At 34.1% G+C, this 21,113-nt stretch overlaps 1 protein-coding gene across 2 annotated transcripts in view; it reads right to left on the bottom strand.

The window, feature by feature from the left end:
* Window positions 1-21,113, bottom strand: part of Micu3 (mitochondrial calcium uptake family member 3) — a 76,285-nt gene that overhangs the window by 18,931 nt on the left and 36,241 nt on the right. The window contains exons 4-8 of one of the 2 annotated variants that reach the window (XM_075986555.1): window positions 14,806-14,884; window positions 11,550-11,597; window positions 8,892-8,974; window positions 6,759-6,830; window positions 4,262-4,300 (exon numbers count right to left, since the gene is read on the bottom strand). In XM_075986555.1, the coding sequence (XP_075842670.1) occupies window positions 4,262-4,300; window positions 6,759-6,830; window positions 8,892-8,974; window positions 11,550-11,597; window positions 14,806-14,884 (321 nt within the window). The remainder of the gene's footprint in view (window positions 1-4,261; window positions 4,301-6,758; window positions 6,831-8,891; window positions 8,975-11,549; window positions 11,598-14,805; window positions 14,885-21,113) is intronic. The other variant, XM_075986556.1, reaches the window with a different exon arrangement.

Here is a 21,113-nt window from a genome sequence, read left to right as displayed (position 1 = left end):
ATTCTGGGAATCAGAACTCAGAACATGTCATTAGCTCCAAAAAAGAAATGGAGTAAAGAATAGTAAATAAACAGGCAATTCTAACTAAACATTGATGGTCAGGAGTGACGGCACAAGCCTGGAATCCTAGCATTTGAGAGGCTGACACTGGAGAATCAAGAGTCCAAAGGCAGACCAGACTAGACAGTAAAATTATCACAAACAGATATTGGGGTAGGTATTTAAAATATCTAATTTGAAATGTTAGAAAAAAGAATAATACAGACACTGCACAAGAATTCCAATTATCTATGCGGAGAGATACAAAGTTAACCATCCTAAGGATTGTTACTAAGGGAGCACATAAAGATATTGCCTAAGACTTTATTAGTTTAGGTAATTCATCAAAAACTATGAAAGCAAACAAAGAAATACACTGAGTTTTCATTTAGATTTCAGTTAATCTAAAGAAGGAAAAACTAGGAAAAAAGAATGATTTATAGAGAAATAATAACTAAATTCCACATCATAAAGTTATCATACAAATGTAAGTTGACTGAACTTCTAATTAAAACTTTCCCAGTTAACAAGAAAAGCAAAGTTGAAAAAGGTATAGCAGGTAACTGTGGATGAGAGACCAGTAATTAGCACCAGCTTGCTCAATGAGAATAAATGAAAAGGCCAAACAAAAATCTAACACAGACACATCTTAATGGTTCTTACAAATACTATTTGCTTTTGGTTTTGGATTGACACTTGTACTTATAGTACAAAAGCAAAGAGTAAAAGCCCTGGTAACTTCGTACAATGAGTTGAGACAGTGTCATCAAAGACCTAAGTCACCGTGTTCTTCAGTGCCACACACTCAGACTGGAGAAAAGAAGATTCCATTTAAGAATGCACTTGCTCAAGCTGTTGAGTACAGAGTTTGGATATCTGCTGTGGTAACACAGGAAGAATCCTGGAGAAACTCTGCTTCATACTCAGGTGTTGGAACTGCCCAGCCAAAGACAGTCTGGGTTACAAGCTGAACTAGCTACTCTCTTCATGAACCACCATGCTCACTTGGTAGAAGAACTGATAAAGCCACTGACAGCAACAATAGAGAGACTGAGCAAGAACTACCCACAAGGATTCCATTCATATAAGGTGCAAAATGAGTAAAACTGGAGCGTATTTTTCAGAATGCCTACGTAGTGACGTACAGATCTATCTATAAACTACAGCTGCAAAGACCATTTGGGGGTCAGAGAATTATGACATTATAAAGGGGATTCTGGGGCATAGTAATATTGTATTTTTTGAATTATTTTATAATTATTCATTTTATTTGCATTAAGTTTGAGCTAAAATACACTTTTAAAATCAGAAAAAGCTTCATTATCATTACAGGGAATGATAATTAAAAAGTCTAAAATATTAATTAAAAATATACTTGTAACTAAACTAGATGGCAAAATATACCCAGAAATCTAGTATAGTGCCTACTGGAAATTTGGCTAATAATAATTTATCTATATTCTTACACACATAATGTATCAAAATAGATAAAATAAAAATGAAAACCATTTTGAGTAGACAATAAAATCTATAATTGTAACATTTAGTTTAATATACCAATTGACAGATTAAGCAAACAAAACTGCTAGTAATGACAGAAAAGGAAGAAAACATACAATTAACATGCATGGTAATATATATGTGTAAATATATTTACACATATGTATTACAACTCTGCATCATAAACCAGAGAAGACACATTTTTTTAAAATAAAGATTATTTATGAATATCAACATTTAGCCTATAAATCACATTTCAACATATGATGAAATACAAGAGAAACTGTATTAAAAATTAACACATTTTCTGTTAGTAATATAAGTAAGGTAGTTAAGAAAAAATTCTAAAACAGTAATAAAGGATGCTGAAGTAAAAAATTTCTAACCTTTGAGATATTTGAATTACTTAATCTTTTGAATTTTCTGTTACTATGTGAGAAATCTAAAATGAATCTGGGTTACTTAGAGTAGAAGATCTACTGAAGGTAACTGCTTTATTCATAGACACAGGGAATAGCCTCAATCTTTCACTGCAGTGGGAAAATGAAAACAGGCAGAACCTACTGCAGGAAGAAATAATCTTGGAACAGCCTATTTGAGGGGTCAGAGAGTGTCTGTCTTCATGTCCAGACCCCACCTCCTTCCTGAAGGTACCTTAGGAAAATCATTACTAACTGATAAGAAATTTTCTGTTATATGAAAAGTTCAAAACGTCAATCAAAATCTTAAGAGAGTTAAATTATGTAATCCACTTGAGAGTGTAGATTAGAAAAACATGAAGTTATATCACATTCACATGTCTCTTACATAAAAACAAAAGTTGTCCTCAATAAATGAAATGAAAAATGTGCTAACCAATAAAATAAAAAAGATAACATGTTTTCCTGATCAAGGATAATATAAACAAGACATAGACTGTTTATATCTGGCTAATCTCTTAGCACTTGAGACTGTAAAAAACACACAGTTTAAACTGTATGGTAACTACTCATGAAATTAAACAAACTATTCAAACTGCTGCAGTTAAAATGTAACTTATACAAAGTTATGGAGTACTAAAGTCATAAATATTATTAACCATATGTTTAAAAGTACATATGATTTCTAATGTGAGATTTTCATTTTATAATTATAAGTTTTTACAAAATTTTAAAGGATTAACAGAGAAATGCTTTTTTTTTTTTTTTTTTGGTTTTTCGAGACAGGGTTTCTCTGTGGCTTTGGAGCCTGTCCTGGAACTAGCTCTGTAGACCAGGCTGGTCTCGAACTCACAGAGATCCGCCTGCCTCTGCCTCCCGAGTGCTGGGATTAAAGGTATGCGCCACCATCACCCGGCTTTAGAGAAATACTTTTAAAATCAACTAAAAATTGTTCTTTTTTTGGGAAGCAGCAGTACATTTTATAGAAAATGGTTCCTATTCCTTAGACAAACTTAAACACTTGGGTATGTGATTCCCATAGACTTGGCTTGCTTTCCAATTATTCCCTGCTGTTCCTTGTGAGTAGGCAGGATACCTGTGCTTACTTGATGCTGAAACTGCTTCCAGTGTGTGTTTAAGTTTAAAGTAAGAGTTTTACAGTTTAGAGTAGCTAATTTGATATGGGATAACCCCTCTGTATGCTGCGAATATGTCTTATTACCACTGGTTAATAAAGAAGCTGATTGGGCAACAGCTAGGCAGAATAGAGTCAGGCGGGAAATCCAAGCAAAAAGACAGGGAGGAAGAAGGCAGAGTCTGGGAGAAGCCAGCAGCAGCATGGAAGCAAGATGTGAGGTAAGAAGCTTCATGGTAAAATATAAAATAATAGAAATGGGTTAATTTAAGTTGTAAGAGCTAGTTAACAATAAGCCTGAGCTAAAAGGCCAAAAAGTTTATAATTAATATTGAGACTCAGAGTGGTTATTCGGGAGCTGGCAGGTGAGAGAAACTTCCAGTTACACTAATTAGACAGTATGGAAGGTGAGTGCTAGCCTTAGAACTGCACGTTGTACCTTAGACACGTGCCCCTGAATTCAAGGACTTCCCAAGCTTGAAGGATACCTAGGGAAATTAAATGAACTGCACATGTTTATAGGAAAGGGTCAGGTCTATTCTGAGCAGGTTCTTATGTGCTAGACTAACGAATAAGTTTGTTTTCAAGGGAACAGAAAAGTCAGAATTAAGGAGAACATTTATAGAAATTTTCACAATGAAAGAATGAAACTCATAATTGTCTCTGTGTAGTAATATAACAAGCAGCATCTTATACATCTTTTTAAAAGACTACAGCAAGTTGGCAGGCAACAGAGTTTCAGAAAAAGATGAAAACTAAAAATTAAAAAATCTACTCATTAACATGCTTTTACTGGCAATGACCAATCTAGATTTAGTTCTTAAAATACCTGTGTTCTTCAGGAAGAGAGCCTATCTGCTCTATTATTTTTGTATAATGCTTCATACATTGCTGAAAAATATAAAATTTCAATTATTCTACCAGAATTTCTGGTGGTACCTGTTCACTCACATTTATGCTAATTTACAGATATACAGCTAATAAAGATACATGATTACTTTCTATATTTTAGTCTCAAAAGAACCTTTGGCTTGATTGCATCTTACTGTATTCAATAAATTCCAAAACATTTTAAATAGCAGATATAGCTTTAGATATAGAAATAACATTATCTAATATAACAGGTGAGGATTATATACATAAAAAACATTTAAAGGGTTGTACATACACTATTAGTAGGAGAATGGTATCCATAAAGTTGAAGACGCTGACATAGAGCACAAAGGGCCAAATGAAGTGTCACATTTCAGAATGAACCCAAGTACAGCGAAAGAAAAAAGAAAAAGACGACAAAATAATCAATTAGGAAGGGCAAATCATTATGCTACATTCTCTATAAAGCACACACACAAGTGAGATAAATGTTAAAGATGAGTAGCAAAGTTTTTAATATCTAATATAATTAACCATTAAATGATTTTGGGCTCATTTCAACCACTTTTATTTTACGTGAGATGACTACGGCTGTGAATGAACACGTTCCTCTTAAGCATGCCGTCTGTGAGAGGCCCAGGACCTGACATAAGATGCAATGCTAGACTGGGCAGCATGCCGTCTGTGAGAGGTCCAGGACCTGACATAAGATGCAATGCTGTACTCGGCAGCATGTGGTGACAATGGTATGAGAGGCCTGCCCTATCTGCTACCACCGCTGCTCTGATGACAGATTCTGCTCACCGTGGAGCACTATTAACACTTACCTGGCGGAAATGAGAGGAGGACTACAGACCTAAACACACTGTGCATTTCAGAGTCTTGTTGATATGGAAGTATTTTGATTTTGATACACTAATTTTTTTGGCTAAAGAAACTATGTTATTAAGTGTACCAGCTAATATTTTTAATATTTATTTTATTTTTATAATTATATTTTCTACTGGTAAGTATCTAAGCATTTTAGCTCATTTAATCCTTATAAAATTACAGATGGTAACAATACTGTTTTATCATTTAATTGTAAAACTAAAAATCGTGAGACAGGGAGGTTAAGAATCTTGCTGAAGATTCCACAGGTAAAAGCATCATACAGGTAATAGTCAAATCCTTCAAATTAGCTCAAGAGCATGGTTTACCTTCTTTTGAGGCTTTTTCTTATTTTTATTATAAGATAAATTTTAGTTGCTTCAAGCTCACTATTTAGAATACATGTTTATTATTGTTTATATTAGCTTGACAAAAGCATTCACATTTTACTTGATCTGTATAGATAAGACAGTATAAAGTCTATTTAGATTTCATTATTGAAAATATTACTAACACAATGAAACCAAGGGCTGTTCCTTTCAAATACAAGAAAGAGGATTTGCTGTCAGTGAGAGGCAAACTAAACACTACTTCAGAAACACTGAAAGAAACATCTCCTAACTAAACTAAGTAATGAGCTCTTAACAGCGCTATGTAGAGTAATATCAACCTCTGAGGTGCCTTTGAGATCAGATACTGTAATGAAATCCTTTATGTACATAATATAAAATTATATACATATTATTTGTTATTTTTCTTGCTCTTTAAAACTACATTTCTTCCCCAATATTTGCTAGGGAATGCATCACTAACATGTGGATACAAGACAGGTCATCTAGGAGAAGCTGATCTAATATGGATTTCATAATCTATCCAGACTTCACCTAATTAATCCAAGTTAATGTGATCACTATTATAAAATGCTCGCCTTAACTGTGTCCCAGAGCCCTTCATCCTGGCTTTTGTGTTGACACTGTAGCTTTCTCCCATGTGTTGTGTGTTGTATTTTCCTGTTCTTCTTTCCCTTTGTTATCCGGTGTACATATCTGAAAAAAATTGCTAATAACTAGAATCGATACTTCTAGTTAAATTCCTGTTATACGTCAACAAAACAATTTCTGATATTTTTAAGTGGCAAATGGGTAACTGAAGATGGATAAAAGTACAGAATTCAGAGCTGGCCACCACAGGCTCAAATTGTGACTTTTTCATTGAACAGTATTATAGCTGTAGATAAGATATTTAAACTTTATAACGATCAGCTTCCTCATCCTTAATTATGTACAACAGGAAGATTGTTGAATAGATTGACAAAATCCATGAAAAGCAGCTAGCCTTGCATTTGACAGTAAGGACTTAGGGCCAGTTTTTATTATGTAAACTGGCCTATTATCAAAACTGAAATATTTGGGACAAATAAAATGAAGACTGAGAAGATAAAATACTGTCAATTCTAACTTTAGAACAAAGCACTAGTATGTAACCCAGAAAAAGAATTTATACTACTTCTTAGAGATGCAGAAAGTCTACCTTATTTCCTTATATTTACCACTCATTATGTAACATTATCATTAAATCCATTCACATAACTAAACCTTTGCATATTCACCTTTAAATTTTTACATGCATAATGATCTTATTAATCTATTATATGATATATACCCTTCAAATCTCACAGATAACAACAGTATGGATGAAATGATTTAATGAGTATGACTGTGGGTACAGATATTTAATATCAATATTTAACACAAATATTGATATTGATGTATAAGATACTGAAGTAATTTTACTAATTAAACCTCAGGAAACTTTTCAATAAAGGAAAAGATCCAAATTCTAAATGTTACACTGTTTCAACATGTAAAACATAATTCTCACCTGGAAAAACCCATCTGAAACTACCATAAAGTATGTCTTACCAGCAGCGCACGTTTCTCTTCATCTCCTTTAGTTTCTCTCTTCTCATTTTTTTTCCTGAATATCTCCTGAAGCTATAAGGAAATAAATCAGGAATCGAATTCCATCAGAATTTTGAGATACCTACATAATACTCTATGCTAAGTACATCCTAAAAATAAGCAAAAATAGTTTAGTCAACATTTAAACTACTCTAGTTACATTTTCACAAGAAAACCACATTCTTTGGTACTGGCAATTCACAGCTGAGTTCAATGTGTCTAATGTTTCAGTTTCCCTTGATCTCCATGACACAAAGACAGGGAGTCTGAGGCCTAGACAGAGATGGAGCCTGTTGGGCTGTAGAGAACATGGAAGCAGTCCTCCAGGAATCTGTCAGAGTTCAGCTTTGGTCTCACTGCCATTTAGGCCACTCAACTCCTACTGCTCTAGTTAGTTTATGTAGGAACAAAGGACAAGTTCTCGCAGTAACTGCTCTGTAGACAGTAGACTGCTGATATCATTCCTCAGATGAGTTCATTCTTTGAGGTTCATTTTCTGTACTTGGAACATAAGGAACACTCCTTACTCCTTGCCTTATGGAGTGCTATATAATATATAAAATAAATACCACAACTAATTACCTAGCACTTTGCCTATTATTTCTAGGTAAATGTCAGCTAGTAATATTCTTTAAATTCTGTGGTTTTAAAGTGGAAGCCTGCCCCCACTTCTTTTACTGCAGAGGACATGAGCTCCTTGTGCTCACAGATGAACACTAAGAATGTTAAACACACAGGGTTGTCTCTCTTCAAAGGAAGAGATGTTTTGATGTTTAAAAGATAACCAATTTTCCACCCAGACAGTTGGACATGGATGTGGCTAATTGCCTGGTGACCTTTGTCCTATCTGTATGGCCAGGCCACACCAGATCCTCCAATGACCCTTAAGTCACACGTGGTCAGTCTATAGAACCCATCTTTATGGGGAAGGTCACATGCACTTTACAAAGAGTTTTGATGTAGTCATGACTTAAGCTTTATTTTGCTCATAGGACTGGGTTAATTTTCACCAGGAAACTTTTTACAAATTGTGTTGTGCTTCAATATGGCTAAAATAACCTGCCTGGTATCAGACTCTTGAAGTTTGAACCAACACTGGCTACTGAGTCATGTTGAACTTCCTTCTTGTCTCAGGCTGATCATTACTCTGCTGGCCGTGATGTTTGCAGAGATGCTTCTATAACACACACAATTTTTTAAACCAATTTTCTGGACAGTTCATCATTCTTGTCTATGAAATTTAGACAGCAATCTCAACTTTATTTCATTTTCCCATCCCACACGCAGACAACATTTCAAAGACATGTACATAAAAAGCTTTTAAGAAATGGGATTTCCAAAAGTCAGTGTTGATTAAGAACACTTGTTCAAAATTATTCTATTAAATAGGTCTGTTCTGGAAAAAAAAAGCCCTTTATATGCCACCTTTTTCTTACTTCTAAACAGAAGACACAAAAAGATGGAACTGAACACCGATATTAATACAAGATTTTGCTACTCTAAAAAATAAATTAACATTACTTTTTATTTCAGGAAAGTGAAAACCAGCAAAAGCATTTTTGCCACAGAATAGATGTAAGACACAGCAGTAAAAGGAAAAACAATTTGGGAGGGGAGATGGGAAAACGAGTAGCCGAAGAAGAGGGCCAGAGATCAAAGCTCTTGGTCGAAGGAAAGCAAGTGTGCAGGCAAGTGGGTCCGCACACCTAAAATATAAGGTAACAGTGAAGGAAGAGAAAAGGAAAGGGAAAGTGAGCTCGAACCGATAAAAAGAGAAGTTCCTACGGTAAAGAGCTGCAGCAAGGTGGCCAGTGTGACAGCAACGGAGTATTAGCGGGACAAACATAATCTCAGAACTGTGTATTACCCATCAAGTACAAAGTGTCTGACAAATTCCAAACTTTTAGCTATATTCATCTTTAAAAACTCAATATAATTTATGCTTCCATAAGGTAAACATTACTTGAGGTATATACTTGCTTATTAGATTCAGGTGAAAGATCACTTTGTAGTAATAGTCCCAATAACACAAAAACATAATGTATTAGTGAGCAATATTCAGTTATTAGAAAATGCAGTATATCATGTACCTACCACCAAAAATTCTTTTTTATCCACCATCTCATTTCCATCAGTGTCAAACATGTTGAAAGCTATTCTAAACCCTGCATGAGGCTCTGCCAGAAAAAAAGAACATTCAACAGATACATAGACTGCAAAAAATAACCAATAGAGAAAAAGCAACATGTTACTATAAGTTAAATACAGTGAAAGTTATACTAAAGGACACATATTTCTGCCTCATGTATTTCAGACATAGAATCAGAACTGATCATAAGCTTTCTAAGTACTTTACTGCTATTTACTGCATAGCATCAAAGGAAATATTTGACTCCATCCCTCTATAAACAAATATTTACATTTCTGCCTACTTGTTAAAAAAGAACGAAGAGGTCTCTACATTTGAATTTTTTCTGTATGTTCAACTACTTGAAGTGGCAGAAAAGAGTAAAAATACAGCACAATGCACCAGTTTAAAGTCTTCAGAAAAATTAAACTAAAATCACCTGTGGAATAAATGTGATCATAAGAGGGTACAAATTTGTGGTTAAACTTCTAGAAGCTTCAAAAAACAGAAACTTTTATACTATGCTTTAATGTGTAGTTGAAGCACTCCCAAATCCAAGGAACAAGTTTATTTTGAGGAAGACTCATGTCTTATGTGCTGACTTAATTTTATGATTCTTTTCTGGATGCCAATGCTTTTTTTATTTTATTATTATTATTTTTTGTTGTCGTTGTCTTTTGTTTTGGTTTCTATAGACAAGAAAACCTGGATGGAAGAAAAACTTGGATTATCTTTCAAGGAGAGGTTCAGTGCACAATGCCTTTGGACAAGAATTCACCTTTTCCTCTGAAATGGCTAGAAGAAATCTAAATGCTCCCTCTATCCAACTAATAAACTTGCTACCTTGATAGGAAATTCTGACTTTTGCCAAGAGCAGATAACCCTACTTGCTTAATCCATCATAGCCACCTCTGGAAATATCAGAAATGGAAGCCAGTTCCTTATTGTAGTGATAGTTCAGTTGTATTTTAATAAAGCTTGCCTGAAGACCAAATATTTTATATTTTTAAAAGATTTTGAAGAAAATATATGTAAAATGAACCTTTATAAGCACTATTTAGAAGGCAAAATGACTAAAGGCCAGAAGGAAGCACTCACAGGCCCATACCACAGATAATATGGCCACTCCTCCACAGTTTCGTCTCATATTTATATTAATTCTAATCACGTGACTTCCCATAATTTTCCTGTCACACTCTTAGGAAATGTCACTGCACTAGACAATTTAACCAGTCTATAGTAAGCGAGCTGATTATGTGTTTGCCTTAACCCCTCACAACACCCTGCCCCTTCTAAGTGGCTTCTTAACCAACAGTGTCCTTCTTAATTCACCATCACTAAGCTTATTTAAATATTTATAACTTGCAATTTTGTGTCCAAAGACAAATGTAAATTCATCTTTGATGTGCCTCTCGACATTGTGGTTTCACGGCAGGATCATCACAGCCTAGATTGGTACTGTCGCTAGTGTTCAAGCTGGCTCAATCCCAGCTGGCCCTACTAACAATGGCAGAGCATTTATTTTCCAACACTAAAAATTTAATTTCATTATGGGAATAAGCTATGTTAAATTTTGATATAAACAAGTATTCACATGTTCACACCTACCCTTTATATATCACTTATAACTAAAGTAAGATTATCACAGTAGTATAACATTTTTAAGCATAGAAATCAAATTTTAAAATGAGTTTTACTAATGCTCTTATTTGTATACATCTACACAAATGTCCTCATCTGAAATTTCCTAAAGTAATATTCTAATATTCTTTCTTTTTATCTTCATTAGTTGGCTTCTGAAGGAATACTATGAATGAGACATTGTTCTTGATATAGATGGCCCAAAAGAGTAACATTTAGTAATTACAGACTTTTCACAGCCATCACAAGACTGACCACATAAACCAGTAATTTCAAATAATCTAAGTTCTATGAAGAAAATAAAGCACGATGAAGGGATTAAAAGAGAAGGGGCCAATTAAGGGCTCGTTAGTGTTTCAAGAGGAACCTGAATGGTTCTCGTCTCAGTGTTGAGAGAAGCACTGGGGGCTCAAAGAGCAGGGCTTCCTCCCTGGGGTTGGAGGCCAAAATGGAAAGGCCAGGTGCCTGAGGTTCAGTGAGTACAGCACACAGTTTCCTCTTGTGGATGAAAACAAAGTCAAGCAGAAGCTCTAGTATTTCACAAACACTGCTGCATGATGTGCCAGGGAGAGCGTGCGAGCCACTGCAGTGGACAATGGTGGGTATCGGGACAGGCTCCCCAGCAGTTAGGAGACTCAAGACCTTCTACTCTTTCACACTAAACTTGCAGAAAACCTGGTTTAAGTGCATATAATAGAGCCTTTATAAATTATAAGTTCTGATCTTTAAGGTCTCATGTAGCTTAAACCCCAAAGAGTAATATATTCATAATTTATGAAAATTTTATTATTGTCACAAGCCAAGATATATAGGGTTTTGACTCTGACAATGTTATACTTGACATTTCCCTGTGATAATTAGACATGAATCTGTACAACAGCTGACATACACACGAGGAAATTTCCAACAGTATGCCAAGAAAGAAACATTTTTAAGATCATAAGGAAAATACATTTAGAAATAAATTTAATGAGTATACTTACTTGTTAAAATACATAAAAGAAAAAGATACTCAGTATAAGAAATCACACCTAGAAGAAAACAGTATCAATTATGCCTTATAAAATATTAACTTATATTTCACAAACATAAAAGCTAAATGTTGTATACAATAAAAACTATTAGTAGTTTTGAGGTATCTGCTAAATATTGTTTAAGTAAAACTACAATATTATAAAATCATTGCAAATGTTGAAAAATTTATTTTATTTAAATTTTTCACATGCCTCTATGAAAATTCCTACAAAATGCTCATCATGATAAATATGCTGGCAATAAGAAACAAAATGTTATATTTATTTATAGTTTAACTTTTAAACTTGTTCTTGTTATTACTCTATGAAACTGACATAAAGCGGTCAGAAATGCTATAAAGAACTTAGTCACTTTTTAGTAACACTTGAATGAAACATATTTACTTGCTTAGAAATTTGATGTGTAACATTCAAAACAAAAAATACACTTACCAATCTTTTGCTGTCAAATGGCCCCTCAGTACTTTTATAACAGCTTGTACTCTTAACTGACTCTAAGGGTTTCTTTCTTTAGCTCAGTGGTCCTCACTTTATGTTTTCTGCATATCGAGCTCTCTGTATCCCATAATTACAAATCTTACCCATTTTGTGCATGAAGTAAATAAATACACATTCTGTTACTGCATTTTCCACTTCTAGGCTACTCTTTCATATTGTTAAAGCTAGAATTAATAGTGTAACTGACTAAGAAAAGACTGAAACAATTAAGTTCAGGAATAAGTCTGCAATATTTACCTACATTGCAATCAATCTTGATGTTTGGTTAAAGGTATAAAAAAAAAACACCCTTCAATACATTGTGGACTTTACCTCTTCACTTATCTGATGTCCTTTGAAGTTTCACTAACTCTTTGTCTAGAACAAAGAGACTAGGAGTCCCCACCACGCAGTTTGTCAGGGCCATGGAGGTAACTGCGCACTAGGCTGGGAAAACATTGTCTCCCGTTTATACTAGAATATGTGACCTAGAGACATAGTTCTGGATGACTGCAAGAACGTTCTGGGAGAGAGGTTCTGAAACAGTCAGTGGCTGTAGAGTTACAACTATCTAAGTGTCCTTTTCTGTTCCAATTCACTTAGTAGGTGACAAAGTATTACAGCTGATATAAGGGACTTTAAAGCCATATAATTACTATGACTAATTCAAGATTAACCTTACGAAAGGTTTAATGTTAACAGGAAGACTGTTATTAAACAGTTTATTATTAAGAGGGTCATAACAGACATTTTTTTGGTAGGGCTAACTTGGCTACTGAGTTGGATTAATATTCACACAGGAGGAGAGAACAAAGTAATATAGCTGAAAAGAAAAAGGTCAAGGAGAAAAGAAAATACTGCTGCAGATGAATTATAGATTCACAATGCTTTCTAACTATAAACATAGAAAATCAGAAGAAAATGAGAAGATCAACCCTTCAGTCTACTTAAGTAGGACAAACAATAACATAAAGTTAAATGCTACTATATAGTAATGGTAGTTTTTACAAGTACAGGATAAAGAACATGTCAACTAAATTACACATAATCAAGAGGCAGGAGGAATATAAGCTCAAGGACAGCTTTGGGCTATTTAAAGAGACCTTGTCTTGAGTATGGAGAGGAAGGAAGAAGAGATGACAACTAGGTTTTAAAAATTCAATTAAAAAATTTAAGAATTTCCATAAAAACATGACATTGTTAAATTACTATTTCTTGATATAAGTGTTACATACTGCTTTTATGAAAAGCTGCTGAATTTTTTTTACTGAGTTATAAAAGATAACTAAAAAGATAAAATCAGTTTTAAATTATTATTTAGTAACTTTAAAGATTTAGCTTTAAAGATTTCCGACCACCTAATGTTTGTGGGCATGTGTGTACATACACACACACACGTGCATACATATATAATACATACATACATACATACATATATACATATATGTAAATCAAGTAGTTCAGTATCTCTCAACCACTTAGCAAGCTGGTTCTAAACTCTTATAAGACCATGGTTTAATGATTTTGCTACTATCAACAATATGAGACAGATATAAAGTTTCCTGTAGGTAATCAATGGGCAGGTGTAGTTATTTAAATTTAGACTATTCCAAATAAAATTATATTCTTAGTTACTTTAGCAACATTTGAAGAGCTCAATAATCATAACTGACCAAAATATTTATACAAAATAGAAGAGAAACATGAACACTTCCAACACTGTAGAGAGTTATTCTGAACAGTGCTAAATGAATATTCACCCCTGGAAATAAACAAAAACAGACAGGAAACATAAAAAATGCATATAACATGTGGAGGGGTAGGCCTTCCAGGCTAACCTTTGCTTAGATAAAAAATATTTCTTTCTTCTATGCACTGTTTTCAAATTATATTGATCCATTTATTTTCTCATAAGATATATTAAGGCAAAAAAATTCATTACACTTACCTATTCCTTTTGAGTTTTGAACATTCCCAGTGCTATTAACTCACTCTAAAACATGAACAAAATTTCTAAGAGTATTTTCTGTTTTGAGATGTCTTTGCTATGCAGTCTAATTTGGGAGGAGAGCAGAGAAAAATGTAAAGCTCAATAAAAATCAATAAAAAAATAGAAAAAAAAAACCTTAAAATCCTCCTTCTTCAGGCTACAGAGAAGCTGAGATCAGTGAAATCTATCACCATGCCCAGATCTCCAAGGAGTATTTTAATATACCCGATTCCAGTATTTAAGTCTAAAAAATATCAACAATAAAAAAGCATCTCTTTCATTCATATTACGTGAAGAAAATTGGGGAAATATTATAGACAAAAGCTGCCAAGATATCTTTTTCTTTTCTTTTATCAGGGCATGATGCAGCAGAGGTTAACCTTGTATATCACTTAGTGGAGAAATAACAATCATTTCCTAGATACAAAATGAAACGAAGAAAATTAATACTTGAAGACCTAATATTTTTGAAAAGTATGTTCTATGAGCAAATGTAAAATTTTTTTTCAGTGTGTTTGAAAATGATGAAGCTAAAGAGGTCATGAAGTATATATATTTGTGTATGTATATAGTGATAATACCATCCTTAATCACACTATACCAAAATACTATTACTTACCCAGAAACATTTGCATTTGGTGGCATATATGTGTATCTCTCTCTCTCTCCACATACAATTTTAATCCATGTCAATATTAAGATGCACAGGCACCAAGGCACAGACTAAGGTTAACTTACCTCTTTCTTTAAGATTTCTAAAGAGCTTTGATGATCCCTTCCAAACTGGTGGAGTTTCTGAGAGCATCTGACTTAATTCCTATAAAAGAAGGATTGAAATACTGATTAGTATCCAAATTACTTTCTTACAACATGAATCTTAAAAAAACATAGTATCCTCGCCAGGAAATTCTCCTTTTAAATGACCAGAATTGTGACATTAATCATCTTATTTTATACCTGTCCTTCATTCTGCCACAATATTTGCCCATAATGCAAATATCAAATAAATGCTAAAGATGCTATATTAAACTTAATTAGTGCTATTAAAAATTTCAGGTAAATTTTCTAACTAAATGCATATAGCTAAGACAGCCAAATTAAGATAAAACAGCAAGCTTAAGTTCTGGAGTGAGGAACAAGGGACTGCCTATAAAAGCCATGTAGATTTCCTTATTAAAGCAGGTGATCAGTTGGTTCCATATTTTTCCTTGCTGCATGCCTGGATTTATCTGAGTTTGAGCAGAAGAAACAAATGAGTGAAGGAATATGCTAGGAATGAACAGACTGTTTTCATGGGAACCCAAAGAGTCTTACTACTGGGGCAACAGAATATTGACTTCCACTCAGCATTCTAAAGGTAATTATCACTACTGCTGAGGGATTGTTGGAGAAAACAGTTGTGTCATTGCTTATATAAAAATATTTGAACAGATTCTGCATATTCTGAAAAAAATCATAACAAAGCAACAATTGCAATACGGTTGACTGTGAGAAAAACCAGTGAAAGAATTTGGTAAAATAATGAAACACTCTGAAGTTTAAAAATTACTTTTCTCAGTAACACATTTTAGCAATACAATTTCAATGTAGAAGCCACTTCTACTTCTAGATTTGATGCTTATTTGTCACAATGTGGTTTCCAACAATCCCAGTGTCATCTGAAAGCATATGGAAAAGGAGAGTAGCATTTCCTCTTGATCTTCTGAACTAGACTCATGTTTTTCCTAACCTCCAGGTGATTTTTATGCACATTCAAAGTTGAGAATACTTGAGACTTTTTCTGGTAATTGGAATCCAGAAAGTTCTCTGTGATGTTAGACTGCAAAGTTGAGGGAGCCGGAAAATAAAGAAATCCCTGGGATGTCAAAAACAGGAGCATGTCTAGGGGTTTCCAAACTGTGTGTGGATTCTAGCATTCATTTCCTTCACAGGGCTTTATCTGCACTGCAGGGAACAGATGCCAAGCTAATGAGTAGTGTCCAATAGGAGACTGTGGTAAACAGGTAAGACTTCAGCTGTGAATGATAAGGAGCCTGGAATATTTACTGTTTAGAAGAAACTAAAATATTTTTGTTAAATTAAGAAATTTTAAAAAGTCTTCAATACACTTTACATACTTAAATTTATACCATTTCTATTGTATAAATATTAATCTTCTCCCATTATAACTATATTCTGCAACCTCTGTTCTGATTTTTAAAAATTAGTTACCTTTATCAAGAGTCCTCTATGTGATTAACAATGAACTCGTAACAGCTCATTTAGTTCTACTAACCAATTCTTGCACGTATAGACCTAAATTGGACAAGTAATCTTTGCATATTAGGCACATAAAGGAAATTACAGAAACTTATCCTAATTGATTTCAAGTATTTATTTATTTATTTATGATTTTCGAGACAGGGTTTCTCTGGAGTTTTTGGTGCCTGTCCTAGAACTATCTCTTGTAGATCAGGATGGCCTTGAACACATGGAGATCCGCCTACCTCTGCCTCCTCAGTGCTGGGATTAAAGGTATGTGCCACCATCGCCTGGCCAAGTAGTTATTTTTAATAAATATAACTATAATAAATAAAAAATATAGTTTTTCCATGCTTAGATCATATAGTTGCTTTTGTGATCATTTTTGTTTTCTGCTATTTTTGATTTTTAATATTTACTAAAATCTTTGTATATCCATTCATGTTGGAAATTTGCTTCCTCACTAGCAATACTTATCTCTTCTATTATACTACTGTACTACATAAAATGAATTTGGCCTTTGTCTTCAGCTCCTGGAAGAGAGACAAAATCCATGAGTCACACTTGAGTGTTTATTAAGAAAATAACTCACAATTGTGTTTGGTCACAGAAGAAAGGATGGGAGCAAGGATAGGAGGAGACTGAGAGATAAAGACATGATTGGAAACTTACACCTCAGAAATAAAACCCAAGACAATTCTAGACACTAAGCACACTGGAGCTCGAAGAAGATGCTCGGAGGGTAACAAACCAATTCCACATGGAGAGAGGACAGACACTCTTGATCAGGACACTTCCAGACCTAATACTTTTCTTCTTCATTTGGGATGTCTTAATATATGTTCTTTTCTATAACCACAACTACAGCAATTTTTGAGTTCTATGAGTCATTTTAGTCAATTACTAAACCAACTGTAGGAAAACCCTGGAAAACGCTGCCAGTGAGGGCAGGAGGGAGGTGCCTTGAGACTCTGAACTGTGGAACACACCTGAAAGAACAGCAGACTTCTGGGGCACTATGTCTTTAAACTAACTCTGGGTGTCCAGTGTTAGAATTAAATTGCAGTATTGCAAGTAGATAACAAATACACATTTGCTGAATTAATTTTAGTTTCCTAAAGTTATAGGTGCTTTTAATGTACTTAATTTTTTAATCACATAGTGCAAACATTCCCCCTCACACACACTACACAGGAAAATTGTAGGTTTAGAAAGGAAATTTACATGCAAAGTCAAATCAAACTTCAATTTTATTTAATAGTCTTTTAATCTAAAACATCTTATAATCATAAACATCTTATAAAGCATCTTATTATTGTAAATATTAAATCTTTATTGTCTATATACTGTTTTGTACTTTATTCTTTGTCTTTTACATAATATGGACATATCTTTATGTCAAATAGTCTTTATTTTGATATTAATACCTATAATGTGACTGTTCATAATGGCTTTTAAAAGTCAGCTATTTACATTTTTAAAATACTATGAACACGAAAGATGTTTATCTGTATTGTACTCATCAGTGTTTATTTAAATGTGAAAAATGAAAATGTAAAGTCTAAGCATATACAACCCCACACTCCATCGGTTGTCCAGAGTGATACATCACTCATCACACAACCTTTAGAAAAATCTAGACACCTGTGAGAGGACGAGGCCGAACAGAACCAATAGCTTCTCAGAATCAGGAGAACTACTTTCATTTCCTAGGTCCTGGAAACATCAGCATCCCACCACTTGCTGGGAGCTCTAACAGTTATTCATTTTATTCTGTATTACTTTGTTATCGGCAGTATGCTACTTTACAATTATTTGATCCATTTCCCCAGTAATTAAACTGTTTCTAAATTTTTTGCCTTCCCATCTGTGTGTCAGGAAAGATGAACAAGATAGCTGATGTGAACATTTAAACATTCCTCTAGCATTCATACCTGTAAATAGGACCCCAAATATACATTGTAAATTTCATCAGTCATTACCAAAGTGAAGGCATCATTTATTTTTTTCAATTGGTTCCTTCACGCCCTTGCTCATTACTGACACTGCCATGTGGTGGGTATGGGATAGGACATCACTGCTTCAATGTGCCTATCTTTGGTTATCAGGGAGTTAAACTATTCTGCATGTATTTACTAGCTATGCTAGCTATGTTGTCCATTATTTCTTATTGAGATGATTATCTTTTAGTATCTATTTACACATGTTCTAGATAATTATAAGATCCTTTTTCAAAGTTGTTTTTGGACAATAAATAATGAAAGCATTTTCCCATGCATCAAATTTCTTTTAGTGTTGTTGATGGGTTTGGGTAACTAAAGTTTTAAGTATTTAATTTAGTAAAATCTGCCAGTAACTTCTTTTGACGATTGCTTCATGTGTCCTGTCTAAAAAGATCCTCTCATGTGTTCTTCAATCTTTGCATTTTTACCATTTATAATTTTTAATCATACATAAAAACATACAAAAGCCCAACTAACATTGAGAACTCTGATACTACTCTTGGAGACTTCCTGTTCCTCGACATAACAAGTCTATATTCATTGTGACACTCTTTAAACATTTTTGAGTTGGGTTATCATGGAAATCTTTTAGAGTTGGATGAAAGCTTCTGACATTAACTTCTCTCAGCAGTAATGATATATATTTTTCAAGACAGTTATTTTCTTTGGTGGGTACAAAGATCTCTCCCTTTTTAAGGGAGTGAGTCTTCCTTTTTGGTGGAAGAATTAGCATGTAACCTCTTCCACACATGGGAAGCAAGATACTCAGCCCTGATCTTTCAGCTGAGCTCCATCTGGGGGGAGGTTACTTTTTTTTTTTAATTCTAAGGTGGTAGGACTTTAGACTCGGGTGGGTAGAAGTTATCATTTTTATCACATTTTAAAGGCAATAGCGAAGGCACTGCTCTGACAAGCTCTGAATTTTATGGAAAGCATCTCTAGGTGCTAACGGCACCACTAGCATTTGGTAGTAGGATTGAGAGGCTCAACTGCCTGAACTATAAGCTTTTCTTCTCCTGTACATGGAAGCATCTGATTATACTTTATAATGTTCCAGATTTCAAGAAATTGTCAGTTCTGGATCAAAGTTATGTTTATGGGGAGTGAGGTGAAGCTCTGAGAATTTATGAGGGTAAAATATAACTAAAGACCATCTCTAATGTTATTTTCCAGTTCCCTGGAACTTCTTATTATCTCCTTTACCTCCGAGCAGGAACATTATCTCTTTGGATACTAACAATCCATTGATATGTTAATGTTTACAGGTGGAAGAATAAGGCAGCTAATATATGCACAATCCTCAAATTTGTTTATAATAATTTATAGCCAACTGTTCACTAGACTATCAATTTACTTAGTCATGACAGTATTTGATACATAATGGGTTATTTGGACATAATAATCATATTTGTGAGCGAATCATTGGTAAAAGATGAACACTTTTGGTAAGTATCTATGCTGTCAAAAAGTACAAAAAATATATACTTTTTACAAATTTGAGATGACTTCATAGTAAATATATCTATATTATATATATTATATCGTATATTATGATGCATTCATCCTTCTAAATATATGATATATATTTTAATGAAGGGTAAAGTTACTAGCATCTACCATTAAAGGGTTATGCAATCGTCTTCCAAGAAAAAGGAGCATGACTGAGATCAGGCACCGCATGACAGGGCAGTCCCTGCATGAAGGTCCGGAAAGGCCATTGTGTGAAGCTGTAGAAGAGAAGCCTGGATTGTGCTGGAAACTCCAAGATGTTAGAGGTGCTGGAGACATGGGATATCTTCCAAGGAGAGATGCCAACAGGGAGCGGAACCATCCCAAGAGAAAAGTATGTTGCAGGCATCAAAGATGGAAGGACAGAGCCATTTCAGCCCTCTACACCAGAAACAAAACCACAGGATTTGGAGTCTGCTCCTCTGGGTTTTAGTCTTGCTTTGGTACGGTATTCCCTTACTATGCCACAATGCCTCCCTTACGGAATGGCAATTTATATACTGTGCCACTGTATGGTGGAAGTACGTAATTTGCTTTTGATTTTGTAGGTGTTAAAATTAAGAGATTGCCTTGAGCCTCAGAAGAGATGTTTAGACGTTGGACTAGAAACAGATTGAAAGACTATGAGGACTTCTGATGTTGGACTAAATTGATTTTACATTATGATATGGCCACTAGAGGTCATGCGGGCCACGCAGTGGAATGTGGCAGTTTGAATGAGAATAGGCCCCAGAGCATAATATATTTGAATATTTGATTTCTAGTTGATAGCTGTTTGGGGGAGCATTAGAAGGTATGGCTTTGTTGGAGGAAGTATGTTACTGGGGGTGAGATTTGAGGTTTCCAAAGGCTTGTTCTATTTTGAGCTAGCTTTCTGCTTCCTACTTTCGGATCAAAATGAGGGCTCTCAGCTGAAATAATTTCTATTCTAACTTGCCTTGGTCATTGTGTTTTGTCAAAGAAATAGAAAAGTAACTAAGATGGTACAGTTTTAAGTACCTGACAGATTTTGTTGCTATTGTGAAATGTATCTTTTTTTTGAAATGTATCTTAATGCGGTTTTATAATCACTATTATTAATTTAAAATTAAATTTCACCATGTTATTAATTTAGATTCATTTATTTTTATATAGAGTAATAACTTGCAATACTTTTATTGGATATGATTTTTAAAATTGTGTTAATTGCCACTATTGTAGTTCTTACAATTCCTCTTCTCCACTCCACCCTTCCCCCTGCCATCATCTTCCCCTCATCTTTCTTCTTGATATACTAAATATTATGGCCATAAG

Source organism: Microtus pennsylvanicus, chromosome 9 (assembly GCF_037038515.1).
Source record: "Microtus pennsylvanicus isolate mMicPen1 chromosome 9, mMicPen1.hap1, whole genome shotgun sequence".
Classification (NCBI taxonomy): domain Eukaryota; kingdom Metazoa; phylum Chordata; class Mammalia; order Rodentia; family Cricetidae; genus Microtus; species Microtus pennsylvanicus.
The sequence above is the reverse complement of the archived record's forward strand: the minus strand, read 5'-3'. Positions and strand labels throughout refer to the sequence as shown.